A 19,554-nucleotide genomic window follows, 5' to 3' on the forward strand; every position below is an offset into this window, starting at 1 on the left:
GGTCCTAAACAAGAACCTGGGTTAGTCCTGCCTCCTAGGACTGGTCCTAAACAAGAACCTGGGTTAGTCTTGTATCTAGGACAGGTCTCAAAGAACATGGGTTAGTCTTGATTCCTTTGATGTGTCCTAAACAAGAAGCTGGGTTAGTTTGGATGCCTAGGATGGTTCCTAACCTGGGTTAGTCCTGTCTCTAGGAAAGGTCCTAAACAAGAATCTGGGTTAGTCCTGTCTCTGGGCCAGGTCTCAAACAAGAACCTGGGTTAATCCTGTCTCTAGGACTGGTCCTAAACAAGAACCTCGATTAGTCCTGTCTCTAGGACAGCTCCTAAACAAGAACCTGGGTTAATCCTGTCTCTATGACAGCTCCTAAACAAGAACCTGGGTTAATTCTGTCTCTAGGACTGGTCCTAAACAAGAACCTGGGTTAGTCCTGTCTCCTAGGACTGGTCCTAAACAAGAATCTGGGTTAGTCTTGTCTCTAGGACAGGTCTCAAAGAACATGGGTTAGTCTTGATTCCTTTGATGTGTCCTAAACAAGAACCTGGGTTATTTTGGATGCCTAGGATGGTTCGTAACCTGGGTTCGTCCTGTCTCTAGGCCAGGTCCTAAACAAGAACCTGGGTTAGTCCTGTCTCTAGGACAGCTCCTAAACAAGAACCTGGGTTAGTCCTGTCTCTGGGCCAGGTCTCAAACAAGAACCTGGGTTAGTCCTGTCTCCTAGGACTGGTCCTAAACAAGAACCTGGGTTAGTCCTGTCTCTAGGACAGGTCTCAAAGAACATGGGTTAGTCTTGATTCCTTTGATGTGTCCTAAACAAGAAGCTGGGTTAGTTTGGATGCCTAGGATGGTTCCTAACCTGGGTTAGTCCTGTCTCTAGGAAAGGTCCTAAACAAGAATCTGGGTTAGTCCTGTCTCTAGGACAGCTCCTAAACAAGAACCTGGGTTAATTCTGTCTCTAGGACTGGTCCTAAACAAGAATCTGGGTTAGTCCTGTCTCTAGACCAGGTCTCAAACAAGAACCTGGGTTAGTCTTGTCTCTGGGCCAGGTCTCAAACAAGAACCTGGGTTAGTCCTGTCTCTGGGCCAGCTCCTAAACACGAACCTGTGTTAGTCCCATCCCTAGGCCTGGTTTCCCCCCTCTAACACCCTCCCGCCCTCGCTGTGTCTCCGCAGACCCCCCGGCCGTGGAGCCGGCGTTCCTGGAGCTGCGGCAGGGCCAGGGCCGCGGCGTCACCATGAGCTGCCGGGTGCTCCGGGCGTATCCCACGCGGGTGCTGAGCTACGAGTGGCGCCTGGGCAGCCGCGTGCTGCGCACGGGCCAGTTCGACCTGCAGGACTCCACGGAATACACCGTCAGCAGCCTCTCCCGCGACTCCTACGGCATCTACAACTGCAACATCATCAACGAGGCGGGCGCCGGCCGCTGCAGCTTCCTCGTCACAGGTAGGAGGCGCGGAGCTGGAAATTAATCGGATTTTTGATTGGTTTTTTTTGATGTTCTTTGGAGGGGTTTTAGTCAGTTTGTTCAAGTTGCCCAGGAGGTTGAAGTTTCTCTTCAAAACTCTGCTTGTGGAGTGTTTGGGTTTTGTTGGATCAAACGATAAAAGGGATGTTCCCAGATTTTGAGTTTGGAGTCTCCGGGTTGGGAGTAGCCAGGAGATAAATGGACATTGCCAAATGTCAGCCCCCGGCAGGGATTGGAGCAGCTGGGGTGGGAAAAGATTGAGAAGAAAAATGAAAAATGGGAACCAAATCAGCATTGAAGGGATCGATAACCACGAGGAAATCCAACACTAAAAACGGGGTCATTGGGACCAATGAATGAGAATTTTTGCGTGTTTTTTTATGTGTAAATATGGGAAAAGTCTGGTAAAGCATTTTGTGGATGGAGTGATTTCCATGGCATATCCTGGCCAGAATAAAGTAATTCCGGATTCCCCAATGCTTAGAAGATGGTGCTGGAGAGTTTCTTTTATTCCTGAATTTCGGTGAAAATGCGGTCTTGGAGTCCTAGGCGTGTAGGTTTAGGTGTTGTTGGATGACTCCTGCTCCAGTTGCCAAAAACATCCTTCCAAGTTGTATCAGCTTGAGGAGTCTTGTTGGGATTGTGGTTGGGGAAAAAAAGGAGATTGAGCTTATTTGAGGATCAGGATTTCTCGGTGGAAAATGTGAATATTCCTTCTCTGTTGGCATCCGCCAAGAGGGGTTCGAGGGAAGTCTGAGGGAGTCATCAGGCAGCGAAATTCCTCTGTTTGAAGTTGGCACTAAAGTTGGATTTCCTCTTCTCTCCGGCTTGGAGAGTGGGGTGAGCACATCACAGGCTCCAACCACTTCCTTGGGAACAGAGGGATGTTGGAATTTGTTCCTTTTCTCCAGCAGGAAAGGACTTTGGGAAATTTTCCACCAGATCCCCAGGATCAGGTGGATCTGCTGGTGGAACCCCCAGGACCCACCCGTGGTGTGTAATTAATGTGATGGAGCCAAGCTTGGTGTGTCTTTTGTCTTGGGGATCTTGGAGCTGAAAATCTTGGATCTTGGAAAGCTTTGGAGGTCTTGATTTTAACTCTGTTGAGGATTGATGAAATTAATTGGAACTGGAAGGCTCTGCTGCCTGATCCTGCAAGGCCCAGCAGCAGTTGTGCCCAAGGTGAGGTGTTCTGATTCCTGGAATCCCATCAGGTGGAGGTTCCACGTCATTCCAGGATGGTTTTCCAGACTGTGATGGGTGAAGAATTCCCAGTTCCTCTGCACTGGCTGGGAGTGGCCTCAGTGGGGGCTCCTGGAGGCCAACAAGAGCAACCTCAGCCTCCCTGACGAGTCCTGGTGTCTCCAACTGGTGTCTTCTCCTGGTGTTTTCCACACTGGAAGGGGTTTGGAGCCACCTGGGATAGAGGGAAGTGTCCCTGCCCATGGAAGGGTTTGGAATGAGATGATCTGGAAAGTCCCTTCCAACCCGAACGCGTCTGGGATGTCTGTTGGAGCAACAGCCCTGTTTCAGCTCTAAATCATCCCAAAAGCTGCTTGGAAGTGAACGACGGGAAAAGAAACGGATAAAGAAGAAATTCAGGGTGTTTAAATAGGAATTCCTGGAATTTGTTGTTAGGGGTTTATCCAACTTGACTCCTGTTGCGATCACCTGGACATGGGGTTTTCCTTCTGGGATCGCAGCTCCCTGGATTCTGTCCCTGCTCAGGAAAATGGACTTTTCTATCCATGTTACTGGTTCCAGGAGAAAAGGGATGGATTTGATGGGAGAGCTGCAGATCCTGTGTCAGGGACCCAGCTCTGATAGCAGGGGACACCTTCCACACCCGTCTGTCTCAGGAATAAAGGAAACCTTTATTTTACAGCTAAAATTATTTTTTTAAATATAAAATTTATATTTTAAACCTTTTTTACAGCTCCCCAAGTGTTTATTTTTCCTCGGTAAAACTTGATTTAGTGGGAAAAAACGTGGTTCTACTTTCACATGGAGACTTTTTTCCCTATCTTGGATTTATCTAAATCCATTGAAGTGTCCAAGGCCGTGTTGGACGGGGCTTGGAGCAGCCTGGGATAGCGGAAGGTGTCCCTGCCTGTGGAAAGGAGTGGAATTTGATGGACTTTAGGGTGCCTTCCAACCCAAAACATTCCATGATGGGAATGGCATCCCCTTGGCAGGAATTTCACACAGCACAAATGTGGCGGGAATACAGCAAATCCTGCAATTCCGAGCGGTTCTGCTCCTTCCAAATGGGATCCAACCTTTGGCTGACGCCACTCGGAGCCTGCTGGAGGTGTTTGCACTGCCACCAACTTCTCCAGACCTTGGGATTTTAATCCCAAAGGCGGCTCTGAAGGAAACCAGAAAAATTGTTTGGCCTCAAATGAGTAGATTTGGTTCAATTTACTCATCAGGATTTGTATCCCAGGGTGTGGGAATTGATTCCAAGGCAATTATTTTGCCAGGATCGGGGCAGTTGGAGCGGTTTTAGCAAACCACACACCTGAAAATGAGTCCTGAGATGATTTTATGATGTTTTCCATTTCCCATCCCTCCCCGTGATCATTTAGGGCTCGTCCCACCCTGCTCATTTGTGATGGATTAAAGATGCTGGGAGCAACACTTTGACTTCTCTTAGTCTTGTAATGTTAAAACCGAGTTTATTTAGGAAACAAATTCTCTGCCGCTGCTCTCAGAGCTCTGTGGCGCTCCCGAATCTCAGCAGCACAGATGGAGTCGAAGCCCCAGGGAACTGAAAACACTGAAAAAAGAAAATGATGAAATGGTTAAAAAGGAGGCTTGGATTTTGCTGGGAATGTGAATAGAGACAAGAAATTGGGCACTTCTTAGGCAGGATTGGAAAAAAGAGCCCGATAAATAACTGCAAGGCGGGAATGTGGCAGTTGTGTGGAGCTTTTGTTTGGGGGGGAATAATAGGTTGTTGTAACCCATTTTTAGCTGGTTTATTTCTGGTTTTTCATGCAGGAAAACAGAAATGTGCTGGACTGGGGCTGCAGAAAACCATTGGTATGCTCAGGGAAAGCTTTTCAGTGCAGCATTTCAAGCAGCCTGCCTTGAAAGATTTATCCTGACCCCAGAGCTTGCAAAATCTCCTTTTTTTTTTTTTTTTTTTCCTGTGTATTTTGAGCCAGATTGGAGGAGATGAAAGCCAAATAAATCACACTTGGAAAAGGGGTTAATTTATAGCATCTGGGCCAACGCGAGGCAGATGTAACCTGCCAGTCTCTTCAAAATAAATAAGAAGTGACAAGGCAAATTGTGTTTGTGGGGAAGCAGAGCCGAGTTCATGCTCCTCACAGCTTCACCACCTCGAGATTTTATTCGGGGCCAGATCATATCCAGAGAGCAACAAAACGTCCATTCCGGGCTGTGGCTTCGCAAAACTCTGCCAGGGCTGGGAGCAAATAAATCAAAGCAGATCTGGGCAGGGCAGAGGCTGAGGAGCCTCCCCGAGGGAGGGTTTGGTGCTGGGCAGGGAGCGGGATGAGCACGGGGAGCTTCTCCCTCCCTGGAGCAGCCGGAGGTGCCAGAGGCTCCTCCAGGACACACCTGAGCCCCGCTGGGCTGGCCAGCTGGGGACACCCCAGGAGGGGCTTTTGCACCGTGCCTTGGGCTTCTCATGGCAGGGTGGGCTGATCTCCGTGTGTTGTGAATTCCCAGTTTGCACAGGAGGGGTGAAGTGGGGTCCTCTTCTTTTTTTGTCTCTTTTTTCTTTTTCTTTTTCTTTTTCTTTTTCTTTTTCTTTTTCTTTTTCTTTTTCTTTTTCTTTTTCTTTTTCTTTTTCTTTTTCTTTTTCTTTTTTTCTTTTCCTTTTCCTTTTCCTTTTCCTTTTCCTTTTCTTTTTCCTTTTCCTTTTCCTTTTCCTTTTCCTTTTCCTTTTCCTTTTCCTTTTCCTTTTCCTTTTCCTTTTCCTTTTCCTTTTCCTTTTCCTTTTCCTTTTCCTTTTTCTTTTCCTTCTTCTTTTTCTTTTCCTTCTTCTTTTCCTTCTGCTTTTCTTCTCCTTCTGCTTCTTCTGTTTCTTCCCCTTCTCCCTCTCCCTCTCCCTCTCCCTCTCCCTCTCCCTCTCCCTCTCCCTCTCCCTCTCCCTCTCCCTCTCCCTCTCCCTCTCCCTCTCCCTCTCCCTCTCCCTCTCCCTCTCCCTCTCCCTCTCCCTCTGTTTCTTCTGTTCCTTCTCCTTCTCCTTCTCCTTCTCCTTCTCCTTCTCCTTCTCCTTCTCCTTCTCCTTCTCCTTCTCCTTCTCCTTCTCCTTCTCCTTCTCCTTCTCCTTCTCCTTCTCCTTCTCCTTCTCCTTCTCCTTCTCTCTTCTTCCTCATCTTCCTCTTTCTCCTCCACCTTCTCTTTCCACTTTCTCCTCTTCATTATTATTATTCTGCATCATTAACGAGCTCCAGGACAAGAGGGAACGGCCTCAGGCTGCAGCAGGGAAGGTTCAGGTTGGATATTTGTGGGAAGTTCTCCATGGAAAGAGCTGTCAGACACTGCCCGGGGCAGCAGTGGGGTCACAATCCCTGGAATTGTCCAAAAACCGTGGATGTGGCTCTTGAGGCCGCGGGATAGTGCTGGGTGGATTGACAGCCAGACTTGATGATCCTAAAGGTCTTTTCCAAGCTGAACAATTCCACGGGGATTGCAAACCCCTGGGGAGCTGTTTTGGATTAGGATTACCTAGAACTGAGTTTACCTGGCAAGTCCTGGTTTAAAATTTCTCCTCCATTTGGGAAGTTTGACCCCCTTGAGCTGGAATTTGCTCTGCTGGGGCTTTCCTGGGTTGAATTTGTCCCCAGAGTTGTGTCCAAAGAGGGATTTTTAGATTTTTTTAGATGATATTTTGTTCCCTATCCATTAAATTCTTTAATCAGAGCTGGATTCACATCCATTTGGGATTCCTTCTTTAATTTCCACCAGGAATCTCCGTCCATAGCGGATGGGGCTGGCTTGGCAGGGCTAGAGATTTAATATTAAAATTCAAGATTTCAATTATTCATCACAGCCCTGGGTAGGACTAAACAAAGCTCTAATGGCATTCCATGGACTTAATTCCTTTTATCAACCAACTCCCGATCCCGATCCGTTTGGAATGTTAATTCCATGTTGTTCTGGCCCGTGGAAGTTTTCTGCCACGGGATATTGCGTTAATTAATGAGCTCATCTTTAATTATTTACTTTGTCTTACATCACCCTGTCAGTGCTTCCAGCCAAGTGCAGCATCAAGCCAATCAAGGGCTAATTAGGGAGGGTTTAATTGTTAGCTCGTGATCAGAGCTTTCCCTGTCCTTGGAGCTCTCGGGAGCTCTTTGGAGCTGGCGATGCCGAATGGAGAGCGGAGCAAACCTGACCATCCAAAGGTTCCTTCCTTCCTCCCTCCGGAAGGGATTATCCCCATCCATGGCAGCGTCCCGGCGGTGCCGGGAATAACTGAGCTTGGAAAAGACCTCAGAGATGATCCAGCCCAACCTTCCACCCCTAAACCGTGGGACACTCAGGTACCTCACATCTCCTGCCTTCCCTTCTCCCTGAAAACTGGGATTTGGGGAGATGGACAATGGATCATCCCTTCTGATGATCCCAGAGTCCACCTCTGGAAAGCACTCCTTGGAAACTCATTTTTTCTCTCCAATAAAAAGCTTCTTTTGGACCTTTCCAGCAGGAGAACACATGGAAATATTTTGGTTTTCTGGGTTTTCCATGATTTTTGGATATTTTAAGTGGCAAAACGGAGCACAGCAAAGCCTGGATTGTGTTTGTCCCCATCCTGTTTCTCATGGATGGGGCAAGGATGGACATCTTCCATGAAAGATCTTGGAATTATGGAATGGTTTGGGTTGGAAAAGGCCACAGGAAGGGACATTTTTGGTGACACCAGGAGACAGAGCTGTGGAAATGCTCGGGAATGCTCAGGAATGATTCCCACAGGGAATGGGGTGGGGGAGCAGCCTGGCATGGGCTGGAGTCCATCCAGGGGCTGCTCCTGTTCCTAGTGTTGCTCCCAAGAGCTGCACCCTGGCCTGGCTGCATTTCCCTGTGCCCTGATCCCGTTTTTCCAGGAGCTTCCCCGTCTCCTCAGAGGCCACAATTCCCTGCCTGTTCCTGTGGTGACACTTCATTATTGATTATTTACAATTCCAGGCTCACATCCCATCCCTTTCCCTGCCCATCCTTCACCTGTTTGGCGCTCCCTGACAAGTCACACCGCTTCCCCCATCCTCAGGTGCCATTCCCGTGGGATTTCTCCAGGATTCCCATGGGATTTCTGTAGGGTTCCCACTAAATTGTCACCTCCACATTGAGCCAGGGGTTTCTCTGGAATTGTGGACCCCATTCCTTTAGGAATTGCTTCCAGCCGTGCACACCTGTAGGGTGTATGTAGCCATATAAAAAATGAAGGCATGGAATGCTGGCAGGTTTGGATATCTGGGAATGGGAGCTTCCCAAACCTCACCTATGCCAGCGTGGGAGCCAGGAATCCCCTGATCCTACTAAAACTGGATTTATTTATCCCTCAAGGCAGGGCCACGCAGCTCGTGGCTCCAAACTGGTGGAAACGGAGCTGAGGAACACCTCGAGTTCAGCTCCTGGGGCCGGGGTTGGTGGGATTGGGAATCCCGTGCAGGAGCAGCAGGAATTGCAGGAATGGGAGCTCTTGCAAGGCTCAGCCAGCAGATGTCACATTTGGGTATCGCTGGGGAGGAGCTGGATCCTCGGGAAAACCCCAGGGAAAGGGAGGAAGCCGGGAAGGGCGCCTGGAGAAGGAATCTCATGGATGCCACTGGAGCATCCCATGGTTTTCTTACTTTGGGATGTTGGGTTTCTGTGCCTGGAATGGGAACTTCTAAACCCCTTGGAGATGGACAGACCTCAGAAAAAATTGTGTTTGTGCCCCAATTAGGCATGAAAAAGTTAATTTAATTCCCGAATCATCCCTTCCCTGCAAGTTACAACACATTAATAATTCTGCAAATATTTTGGGAAGAGATTTTTCTGGGAAGGGTGGGAAAGTCTCATCCCCAAGTTCCCAGTATGGTGTGGGGTTGTCTGTCCCTGGAATTCCCTGGAGCAGCTGCCTCCTCCCCCTACTGGGGGCATTAATTATTGTTAATGTGTTCATATTAATAGAATTAACTTGAACCCTGCTCTGCGCTGAAATGTCTTCAGCTGCTCAGCCCAAACAATTCCAGACCTTGGAAGTCACTCCTGGAGGACAGGGAAGGTCCTGGAATTCATTCCTGGAGAATTAAGGGAAGGACACAAAATGCGGAACATCTTGAAGGTCCCTTCCAAGCCAAATAATTCCCGGATTTTCCGCTTCCGTGGTTATGGGGAGGCTGGAGGTGACAGGGATGATCCAGCTGCAGGATTGGGATGAGGAGCAGATCCAGGGGGAGACAGATGTTGCCTTTCCCAAATGCAAATAAAGAACAAAACCTCTTCTCTTTCTTCCTGCAACCCTTCCATAAAACAGAGATCCTGGGATAAAGCAGAGCGCGGGAAGGGGCAGCGTTTCCCATAAACTCCCTGTCTCCCGCTATTTTACACAGTTAAAAATGCAGTGTTTTATTTAGGATTTATGCTCTCCCAGCACTTTAAAGATGGAAAGGGCTGGAGCTGAGGTTGCCAAAAGGGGAAGCATTTATAAATCCCCGATTTTATTTCCTTTCCCTGAATGTGATAAAGTGGGAGCTGCTCAGCTCCTGTCACCAGCAGTGCCACAAACCTGGGATGGAGCTGCTGCAATTCCCATGCATCAGACTCCAAGGAATTGGCAGAACTTCGTGGGAAGATGAGAAGGAAACAGATCAGGAAATTATTCCTTGGATGCTCCGTGTCCACACAATTCCCACTGTGTTTTTTCCTGTGGGGCAGGAGTTGGCACCAATCCCACCCTGAGGGATCTGGGAAATTTAGGGACACGGAGTTTGGGGAAGTTGTGGCATTGCTGAGATCCCTGGGATGGTCTTCTCTCATCCCAGCTGGAATTTGCAGTGCCCAGTCCAGCAACAATTCCTTTAAGGGATTCTTTTCCTCAGGGATAAATGGCTGAGTGATCCCAAAGAAACACCGGAAGGGGAATCCTGGCTGATGATTTTTTTCTAAAAGGGGGCAGCTGAACCTCTTTCATTTTATCTTAAAAACTAAAATTCCAAGGCCTTTAGGAATAAGGAATGTGGAACCCAAGGATGCAGAATGTTTTTAGATGAGGCTTTCATGGGCTACAAATTAACAGCTGTGAAATGCAGGTGTCAGAAACAGCTGGTCCTGAGCCAGATTTATTGTCTGAGATCCCAAGATGAAGGAGATGGGAACACCTCAGGGAAAGTGGGGCTGAGGAAGCCACGGAGCCAACCATGAAATCCTCTTGAAATGTGGAAAACAGCTCCGGGTTTGGAGGTGGAGTGGGAAATGGTCACGGAGAGAGGGATCCTTTGCACCAGAGTGAAATCAAACTCCAGCTCCCAGATCCGCTCAAACCGGCAGAATTGGGATAGGAGCCGCTCTGCCTCCTGGAACTCCATCCAAGGGATGAGAGTAAATGGTCTTGGAAGCTCTGGATTAGGACACTTCAGTCTGTTTTGGGAATCAGGGGGAATCTGGGGGATTGCAGAGCTGGGAGGGGGATGGAGTTTCCTTGCTTTGAACAACTTTAAATACAGGGATGGAGAGAGGGACTTTGGATAAAGGCCTGGAGTGTCGGGACAAGGGGAATGCCTCAATCCACTTCTGTTCAGGACATTTCTCCAGCCTTTAGATCCCCGTGGAGGTTGGGATGGAGCAGCTGGAATGACTTTTCCATTTGCTTGGATTCTCTAATTCAGTGCCACAGTGATTTCATCCCATTTTTGACCTTACACTGGTACAGGGCTGGTGGAAAATGTTTGGATGTTTGGATGCACTGCCTGGAGGGATTGAATGCTGCACAACAAATGTTCATGACTGAAAATGTTCAGCTGCAGAAGGGAAGGCTCCAGGGAATGCTCAGAGCACTTCCAGGGCCTAAAGGGGCTCCAGGAGAGCTGGAGAGGGACTGGGGACAAGGGATGGAGGGACAGGACACAGGGAATGGCTCCCAGTGCCAGAGGGCAGGGATGGATGGGAGATTGGGAATTGGGAATTGCTGGCTGGGCTGGAATTGCCAGAGCAGCTGTGGCTGTCCCTGGATCCCTGGCAGTGCCCAAGGCCAGGCTGGACATTGGGGCTGGACATTGGGACAGTGGGAGCTGTCCCTGCCATGGCTAGGGTGGGATGGGATTTAAGGTCCCTTCCCATCCAAACCATTCTGGGATTCTTGGGTTCATCATCTCCTCATTTCTCTTCTAAACTTTGTTGGCCAGTGTTGCTTTGGGGGGGTGGTGGCTGATTTGGGGGGGTTTGTCTGGAATCACAGAATTCCAGGATGGATCAGGCTGGAAGGAGCCACAGAGGGTCCCTGGGGCCACTCCCTGCTCCAGCAGGGCCATCCCAGAGCCCAGGGCACAGGAGTGTGTCCAGGTGGCTCTGGAATATCCCAGGAGGAGACTCCAGCCCCAGCTCCCTCAGCCTTTCCTGGTCACAGAGATGCTCCAGCCCTTCCTCATCCTCACATCCCTCCTCTGGAGCAGATCCAGCAGCTCCAGGTCCGTGTCCTGCTGATCCCAGAGCTGGACCCAGGATCCCCAAGGATGAAGACTCCACAAACTCTGGAGCACCTGGGCTTCGAGGTGGGAAGCCCATTTAGAGCTGAGATGCCAGAAACCTCCCACATTCCTGTCATGCCAGCCACAAATGATCTTCCCACCCCAAAATCCACATCTTCCCAACCTCCAGGCTCCCAAACATGAGCTGAACTTCCTGTGTGATCCAACCTGATTTCTGCTTCCATTTAAAGCTCTGGGAAGCCTCGGAGAAAACCAACAAACCAACATCCTCACAATCCCTCCAACGGATCATATCCAGGAGCTCCAGGTCCCTCCCATCCCATGGATCCAGAACGAAAGGCTTTGGGGACAAAGGACATTTCCGAGTTCCCCATAACTCCCACGCTTCCAGAAGCCACCTCTGCTTTCCCTGCGCTCCAAACCCCAGCCCCGCTTCCCAAAGTTTACAAGGGAAGCTCTTCGGCGTTGTGCCGTTGAATTTCCAGCCTCTCCATTCCCAGTGTTGTTTTCCCAGGGATTTTGGGATAATGCAGCTCTTCACGGCGCCTCATTATTCCCCAAAGGTGCCGGTGTTGTTCGAGTGCCCCTCTTGTGACAAGTGGCTCATTACGGCTCCTCTCAGCCCCCCCCCAGAGATCCCATTATATCCAGCCACACTGGAAGTGGGAAGAGGATAATTTGCATCCAGCGTGAGCCTTTCCCATTATTCCCACTTCTCAGGAACAAGGAAAACAAATCGTCTCGACCGCTGCTCCCTTTTTATTCCCTTTCTTCCTGCAGCGGTTTTGCTTTGCTCCCTCTCCTTGGAATATTGTTTGCTTCTCCACTCCGGGCTAATTGAAGGTGCTCCTTCCCCGGGAAATTGGGAACAATATCTTGGCTAAAAGGGCTTTTTATCCTTGGAAAAGAAAAGCGTGGTTGGAGAGAAAAGCTGGATCAATAATTGGTGTTTATTCCCGGGATTTTGCCTTTGTTCCTTTGCATTTTGGGGTTTTTTTTGAGGCATTTTTTTCCCTCCTCTTCTCACTTTCCTGCTGATGGAAATTGTCCCATTTGGAATTTGAAATGCCTCTAATCCCTCTCTATTTCCACCTGGATCAGAGATTGTTTTGAGGAGAAAATCCCTAAATTCAGTGTTTGTTTTGTCACAAACTCCTAAAATCCCAATTAAGGGGAGTAATGAGTCCATACCCCTCCCATTTTCCATGTGACAGGCCGTCCATGTTTTCCCAGGTTTTTCCAGGCCTTTCCCAATAATTCCCACTGCCAAATCCCTGCACAGGTACAGCTGTAAGTAGAAACTCTGGGAAGTGGAAAATCCTCATCTTGCTTTGGATTTTCTCTAGTAAAAAGCTTCTTTTGGACCTTTCCAGCTGGAGAACACATGGAAATATTTTGGTTTTCTCAGGGTTTTATCAGGGTTTTCCCTGATTTTTGGATATTTTAAGTGCCAAAATGGAGCACAGCAAAGCCTGGATTTGGTTTGTCCCCATCCTGTTTCTCGTGGATGGGGCAAGGATGGACCTGTTCCATGAAAGATCCTGGAATTATGGAATGGTTTGGGGTGGAAAAGGCCACAGGAAGGGACATTTTTGGTGACACCAGGTGGCCCCAAGCCCCATCCAACCTGGCCTTGGACAATTCCAGGGATGGAATATCCACCCCACCCCTTGGCAAACGCTCTCCGTGGATTTAAGTCAACATGAACTGAAGTTCAGTTTTTAGGAATGTTCAGGATTTAGGAATGTTTTGTCTTCCCTTTGGGAACTCATCCTTAGTTTTTCCCACATTTATGAAGGATGAAGGCTGGGATGTGCTGGTGATCCCTTCATTTTCCCAATTCCCTGGGAGATTCCCTTTTCCTGCTTTGTCCAAACCACAACTAAATGATTCCCTCCAAGATCAGGCACCTCTCCAGGTGCTTCAGGACAACTCCAGAGCCTTTCCACTTGGGAATGTGGAGGGGAAAGGTGGGAAGGAGGCAGCAGCAGCCACTGGGAATATCCAAATCCTATTCCAGTGCCATCCAGCTCTGGGATAGCATTTCCTGTCATTTGTGCCTGGAGTCCCCTGGTGTAGCTTAGGAAGGTTTGGGGCTCTATTTTGGCAGCAATGCAGAGATTCCAACCTGCCTTTTCCACTGGATCCATGAATTTGGGATCCATGCCCACACCTGGAGAAGGGAAATAGTGATAGAGGCAGAGCACGGCCGTGAATCCTTAAAAAAAGGTGGATGGAGGAAAATAATCCTAAAATGTGGTTCTGGAAGAAGATATTGAACAAAATCACTCCAAACACCGGGAGAGGGATGGGCAAAGTTGGAATTTAACCCTTGGATCCTGGGAATGAGGAATTGGATCTCAACCCTTGGATTATGGGAATGAGGAGCTGGCTGCAGTTGGATCTCAACCCTTGGATCCTGGGAATGAGGGATCTCAACCCTTGGATTTCAAGAATGAAGGGCTGGATCCAGTTGGATCTCAACCCTTGGATCCTGGGAATGAGGGGTTGGATCTCAACCCTTGGATCCCAGGAATGAGGGGTTGGATCTCAACCCTTGGATCCTGGGAATGAGGGGCTACTGTTGGAACCCTTGGATCGGGAATGCCCAGCTGCATTTATTTCCCGATGATTTCCCTGTGTTTTCCCTCCTTTTCCCAATGGATGGGTGAACTCTTGGCTGGTTGAGTTATTCCCTGTCTGCCTGGCCGTTCCGTGATTTCCGCTTTCCCTAATTCCATCCTTTTCCCGCAGGAAAAGCCTACGCCCCGGAATTCTACTACGACACCTACAACCCGCTGTGGCAGAACCGGCCGCGGGTCTATTCCTACAGCCTGCAGTGGACACAGATGAATCCCAACGCCGTGGATCGGATCCTGGCCTATCGCCTGGGAATCCGCCAGGTGAGACGGGAATCGCCCAGGCGGGATCTGCCTTTGGAGCCTCCTGGGCTCTGGGATATCTGCTGGGCCTTTGGGGAATTCTGGTTTATTTTATTTTATTTTATTTTATTTTATTTTATTTTATTTTATTTTATTTTATTTTATTTTATATTGTTTTATATTATTTTATTTTATATTATTTTATATTATATTATTTTATTTTATTTTATTTTATATTATTTTATTTTATTCTATTTTATTCTATTCTATTCTATTTTATTCTATTTTATTTTATTTTATTTTATTTTATTTTATTTTATTTTATTTTATTTTTTTATTATTTTATTTTTTTATTATTTTATTTTATTTTATTTTATTTTATTTTATTTTATTTTATTTTATTTTATTTTATTTTATTTTATCTTATTTTATTCTATTCTATTTTATTCTATTCTATTTTATTCTATTTTATTCTATTTTATTCTATATTTTATTCTATTTTATTCTATTTCATTTTTTATTTCATTTTATTCTATTTAATTCTATATTCTATTCTAGATTCTATTCTATTTCATTTTATTTCTTTTTACTTAATTTCATTTTATTTCTTTTTACTTAATTTTTATTTTATTTCATTTTATTAATTTTATTTTATTTAATTTTACTTTTTATTTTTATATTATTTTATTTTATCTTATATTATTTTACTACTTTTTAAATATATTTTTGAAATTTTATTCCATTTTACTTTATTTTTATTTTATTTTACTTTTTTACTTTATTTTACTTTATTCTATTTTTATATTCTATTATTTATTTTATTTATTTCATTTAATTTAATTTTTATTTAATTTTATTTTAATTTTATTTTATTTTACTTTATTTTCTATTTTCCTTTTTTACTTAATTATTTTTATTTTATTTTATTTTATTTTATTTTATTTTATTTTAGATTTTATTTTAGATTTTATTTTATTTTATTTTATTTTATTTTATTTTATTTTATTTTATTTTATTTTATTTTATTTTATTTTCCCAGACCATTCCCACAATCCATCCACCTGGAAGTCATCCTTGGCCTCCACATCCTCCTCCAACTCATCCTTCTCCATTTTCCTCCTTCCTTGGGAGCATCCAGCTGATATTTTTTGGGAATTTTGACAGCCTCCCAGTGAATAATTCCCCAACAGATTGATCCCGAAAATCTTTCTTTGGAATTGATCCTGAAAATCTTTCTTTGGATATTCAGCACCTGGAATAATCATTTGGGCAGGGACGTGGAGGGAAAGGACTCAAACGGATTTTGCAGAGGGATATTTTGGAAAATATAAGGAAGAAAATTGTTATCCCACAGATTTCCCACTGGGATGAGCTTTGGAAAAACAAATCCTCAATTTCAGCATTTTGTTTATTGGGATTTGTGCTTGGACAACCTCCCTGGAAGTTCCTGGGACACGCCCAGGGAAGGGCTCTGGTGCCTGGAGGGGGCTGGAGTTGGGATCATCCTGAATCCAAGGAATTAGTGATGAAAACAGGGATGTTTAATCCATGTTTATGCAATCCCTGGCATTGCTGGATTGCTCCGGGATTCCCAGGCCCTGGGACAAATCGGGAAATACTGGAAAGAACTCACTGAAGGAAAGGAATTTCTAATGGAATCAATTGCGTTAGGAGTTTTAGCTGATTTTCCCATTTAATTTTCATTTCATTTTAATTATCTGTTTATGGAATTAATGGAGTTACTCTGCGCCAGCCTAATCCAAATATTCCCGTTTTTCTTCCCCAAAGCCCCATTTCTTTGGGAATTCTATCCCAGCCTCTCCTCACCCTCCCAGCCAGGGATTCCTTCCCAATATCCCAGTAATCCTGGCTGAGTCACAGAACCGTGTGACACATTCCTGTCACATCCCGCTTCTCTGTTGTCACGGGAATGAAGGGAAATTCCCGCCTCAGAGAGGGATTCAGTACTGGGAAAGCAGGACACAGGGAAAACCTCTGGAATTCCAAGCATTGGTTAAGGAGAATTCCAAGAAAACCATCACGGATAACGTTATAAATAACATCTGATAAAATAACTGAGCTTGGCTGACAGGTCAGGAGGGGAGGGAAGAGCAGTCACAAAAACAAGGAATTGTCAATTTTCTGTCTCTGGAGTGGGAATGGAAAGATGGGAAAGTGGGAACTGAAATCCCCTGGGAGAAATGGATTTATTTGAGCACACTGCCGGAATTCTGCAGATTCCTTCTCTCAGGATGATGGGGATCATCACATCTGCTCCAAAGGGGAAGATGTTTGCAAGCTGGGAATTTCCAGCAAATCCATTGGATTTGCTCTGGGACACGAAAAATATTGAAACTTTTCTTCAGAAACAGTCACAAAAATTACATTTGTAGCAATTAATTCAGCGAGGGAAGAGAGAGAGAGTTGGAGCTCCATGTTTTTATTGGAATATTCCTCACGTTGTTCACATAAAGGATTTTAATCTTCCTCCTCCAAGGGAATATTTTCTGTCCCAAAGATTTCCCTGCACGCATTGATTTTGGAAATCTAAAGAGGCTTTGTTTTTTTTTTTTTGTGGAATGAAGGAGGGAGAGCTTGGCCAAAAAGGAAAGAAAAAGAGATTGTGACATGCAGGGACACGTATTTTATTGATGCTCCTGGCTTTGGGAAATTAAATTAGAGCAGGAATGGTTGTGATTCCCAATTTCCACTTTTCAGGGCTGATTCCTCCTGTGCTGCTTCTTCACAGCTCTGAGGCTGCATTTGCAAACAGCAAGGTGAGGTTTGGACCAGGTCTGCTCCTGCCAACTTAAAACCGGTTCTAAGCTTCAGGTGGATCAGGGAAATGTTTATGGATCCTGCTGAAAATAAAATTTCTCCTGATTTTGCCTTAAGGAGTTCAGAGCTGGGAGTTGGAACTCCTGTGGGGAAAGGCTGGGAGAGCTGGGAATGTTCCCCTGGAGAGAAGAAGGATCCAGGGAGAGCTCAGAGCCCCTTGCAGGGCCTGAAGGGGCTCCAGGAGAGCTGGAGAGGGACTGGGGACAAGGGATGGAGGGACAGGACACAGGGAATGGCTCCCAGTGCCAGAGGGCAGGGATGGATGGGAGATTGGGAATTGGGAATTGCTGGCTGGGCTGGAATTCCCAGATTTGCTGTGGCTGATCCCTGGATCCCTGGCAGTGCCCAAGGCCAGGCTGGACATTGGGGCTGGACATTGGGACAGTGGGAGCTGTCCCTGCCCATCCAGGATGGGATCTGAGGTCCCCTCAAGTGTCCATGGGGAATATTCCATAAAATTCATATGTGACACCATCAGAACCCCTGGTCTGGATCCTAGAGCAGCTCAGGAGGTTCCAAACCCTCCTGCATGGAGCATTTATGGAAAAGGAGCTGGAAGGGATCCACTGGGACCATCAAGTCCAACCCCTGGACCTGTCTTTGAGAGCCTTTGGGCTCTGAGTTTCCGGGCAGGACCTCACCCCGTCCGTCAGCGGCACACTGGGATGTGCTTTGGGATTTATTTGGTGGCCAAAGGAATCAGCCATAAAATCGGGACATGTGACGCTGCCAGGACACCTGGTCTGCATCCTAGAGCAGCTCAGGAGGTTCCAAACCCTCCTGCATGGAGCATTTATGGAAAAGGGAGCACAGGGAATTCCCGTTCCTCAGGGGGCCTGCTGAGCACAGCCCTTCTCTCCCTGAAGGATGGAGACAACCTTGGTGTCCCATCGGGGGAACTGCCCAGATTTGCTCACCCTCAGCTTCCTTGGGAGTGTGCCAAGGCCTGACAGGACATTTCTGCACAGGAGGGACATTTTTCCATCTCCTTAAGAGCCCTCTGAAGAATATTCCAGCAGCAATGTGTTCCAAGGATGCATTTTTGCATTTCCTTTTTGCATTTCAATGGTGTGTTTTTGTATTTGGCTTTGGAATCAGTGACCCAGATTCTTCCAAGTTTTTTTTTTTTCCTTTTCCAAGCATCCCTGTGTGTATTCCCTGGTCAGCCTTTGGGGACACCAACACTCCAGGAGTTGATTTTATTAAGTGTCCGGTCATGGAATATTTTGGTTGGAAAAGCCCTCTCAGCCCAGCAAATCCAACCTTTCCCCAGCACTGCCAAGGCCTCCACATGTCCCCAATCCATACTTCCAGGATGGCAACTCCAGCTCTCCCTGGAGCAGCTTGTTCCAAGAAAACCTTTTCCAGAGCATGGTCCCAAATTCCCCTTGGAGGGTTCCTCTGCTCCTGGAAGTTTATCCACCCCGACAAAACCGCTCTTGGACCTCCCCTTCACGGAGCTCAGCTTGGAGCAGCCATGAATATCCTTGTGCTTTTCCATGAGCTTCACCTGGAGATCCCGGAGCAGCTCCGTCCCTGCAGCTGCTCCAACCACCTCTGTCTCCCTCTGGCACCACCTGGAGATGTTTCCTTCCCACGCTTTGCCCGTCCCCAAGGCCAGATTCCCATTTCTTCCCAATAAACGACGACATTTAGCGGCTCCCAGCATCCGAGGAGCGCCAGGCGGGCGCCTCCGGCTCTCTGATATTTCCTGTCAGCAGGATGAAAGCGAATTGAGCCAGGGAGACTTTTCCAGAGCAGCCAGGAAGGGTGTGCAGCTCTGATCTCCGCGGTGGCTGCTCTCAGCAGGTGACGGCGGGTGACAGCCACGTCCCCGCAGCCGCCGTGGCCTAGAAAAGGAACGGCTCCGCTGTGAAGGAGTCATAAAAATTCAGCTGCTCCCTGTAAACCAGAGAGCAGCTTGTTCCAGCTTGTTACATAAAAGCTTCGAGCTCCCACCTTTCCTTTATTCCCAGCCCCGGGAGCCTGCGGCGTCCGTGGCTTGGGAATGAGAATCTCTTCCAACAGCCCCGAGCAGGGCGCGGCTCTGGAGCTTCCTCCTGGTCACCCTTTGGGCTGGGTGGATTTTTAACTTCTGCTGTCACTCAGCACTGAGCAGGGCCAGGTGGATTCAAATATCCTGGGAAAGGGTTCCTGGGAAGGTTCAGTGGTCACTGGCTGGAAAACAGAGATTGGAATTTTCTGTTGGTGCCATGCCCATTCCCTGGGGAGCTTTTCCAGAGCTCTTTCCACCCTCTGGGGGAAGAACCGTCCCTGAAATCCATCCTAAACCTCGTTGGCACATCTGAATTTCCTCCTGTTCCCTGAGCCTGACTCCCACTCGGGACACTTTGGACCAGTTCATCCCTGCTGAAGCCAAGCCTCAGCTGCCCAGTCTGGGCTGGGTTGGAGCTGCTGGTCCCAGCTGGATCCACAGGAACTGGGAATCACCTCTGCAGGGGAGCAGGGAGCGGGAGCAGCTCCACACGGAGACACACGTCATGGTTTGGGGTTCTGCTGATTGTGACAATATTCAGCAAAGAGAGAAATGAGGGAAAATGAGGGGAATTGTGAGAGGAGCGGCTGAGGGCACCGGGGTTGTGCAGCTGGAGACTGAGGGGAGACCTCGCTGTGGTCTTCATCATCCTCCCGAGGGCATCTCCCATTTCAGTTCCATGGGACAGGGACAGGACCAGGGAGT

The 19,554-nt window shown here is 47.3% G+C and overlaps 1 protein-coding gene across 1 annotated transcript in view; it reads left to right on the top strand.

The window, feature by feature from the left end:
• MDGA2 (MAM domain containing glycosylphosphatidylinositol anchor 2) overlaps positions 1–19,554 on the top strand; it is a 220,014-nt gene that overhangs the window by 173,833 nt on the left and 26,627 nt on the right. The window contains exons 13-14 of the mRNA XM_058855841.1: positions 1,174–1,443; positions 13,888–14,036. Coding sequence (XP_058711824.1) covers positions 1,174–1,443; positions 13,888–14,036 — 419 coding nt within the window. The remainder of the gene's footprint in view (positions 1–1,173; positions 1,444–13,887; positions 14,037–19,554) is intronic.

Source organism: Poecile atricapillus, chromosome 1, assembly GCF_030490865.1.
Source record: "Poecile atricapillus isolate bPoeAtr1 chromosome 1, bPoeAtr1.hap1, whole genome shotgun sequence".
Classification (NCBI taxonomy): Eukaryota; Metazoa; Chordata; class Aves; order Passeriformes; family Paridae; genus Poecile; species Poecile atricapillus.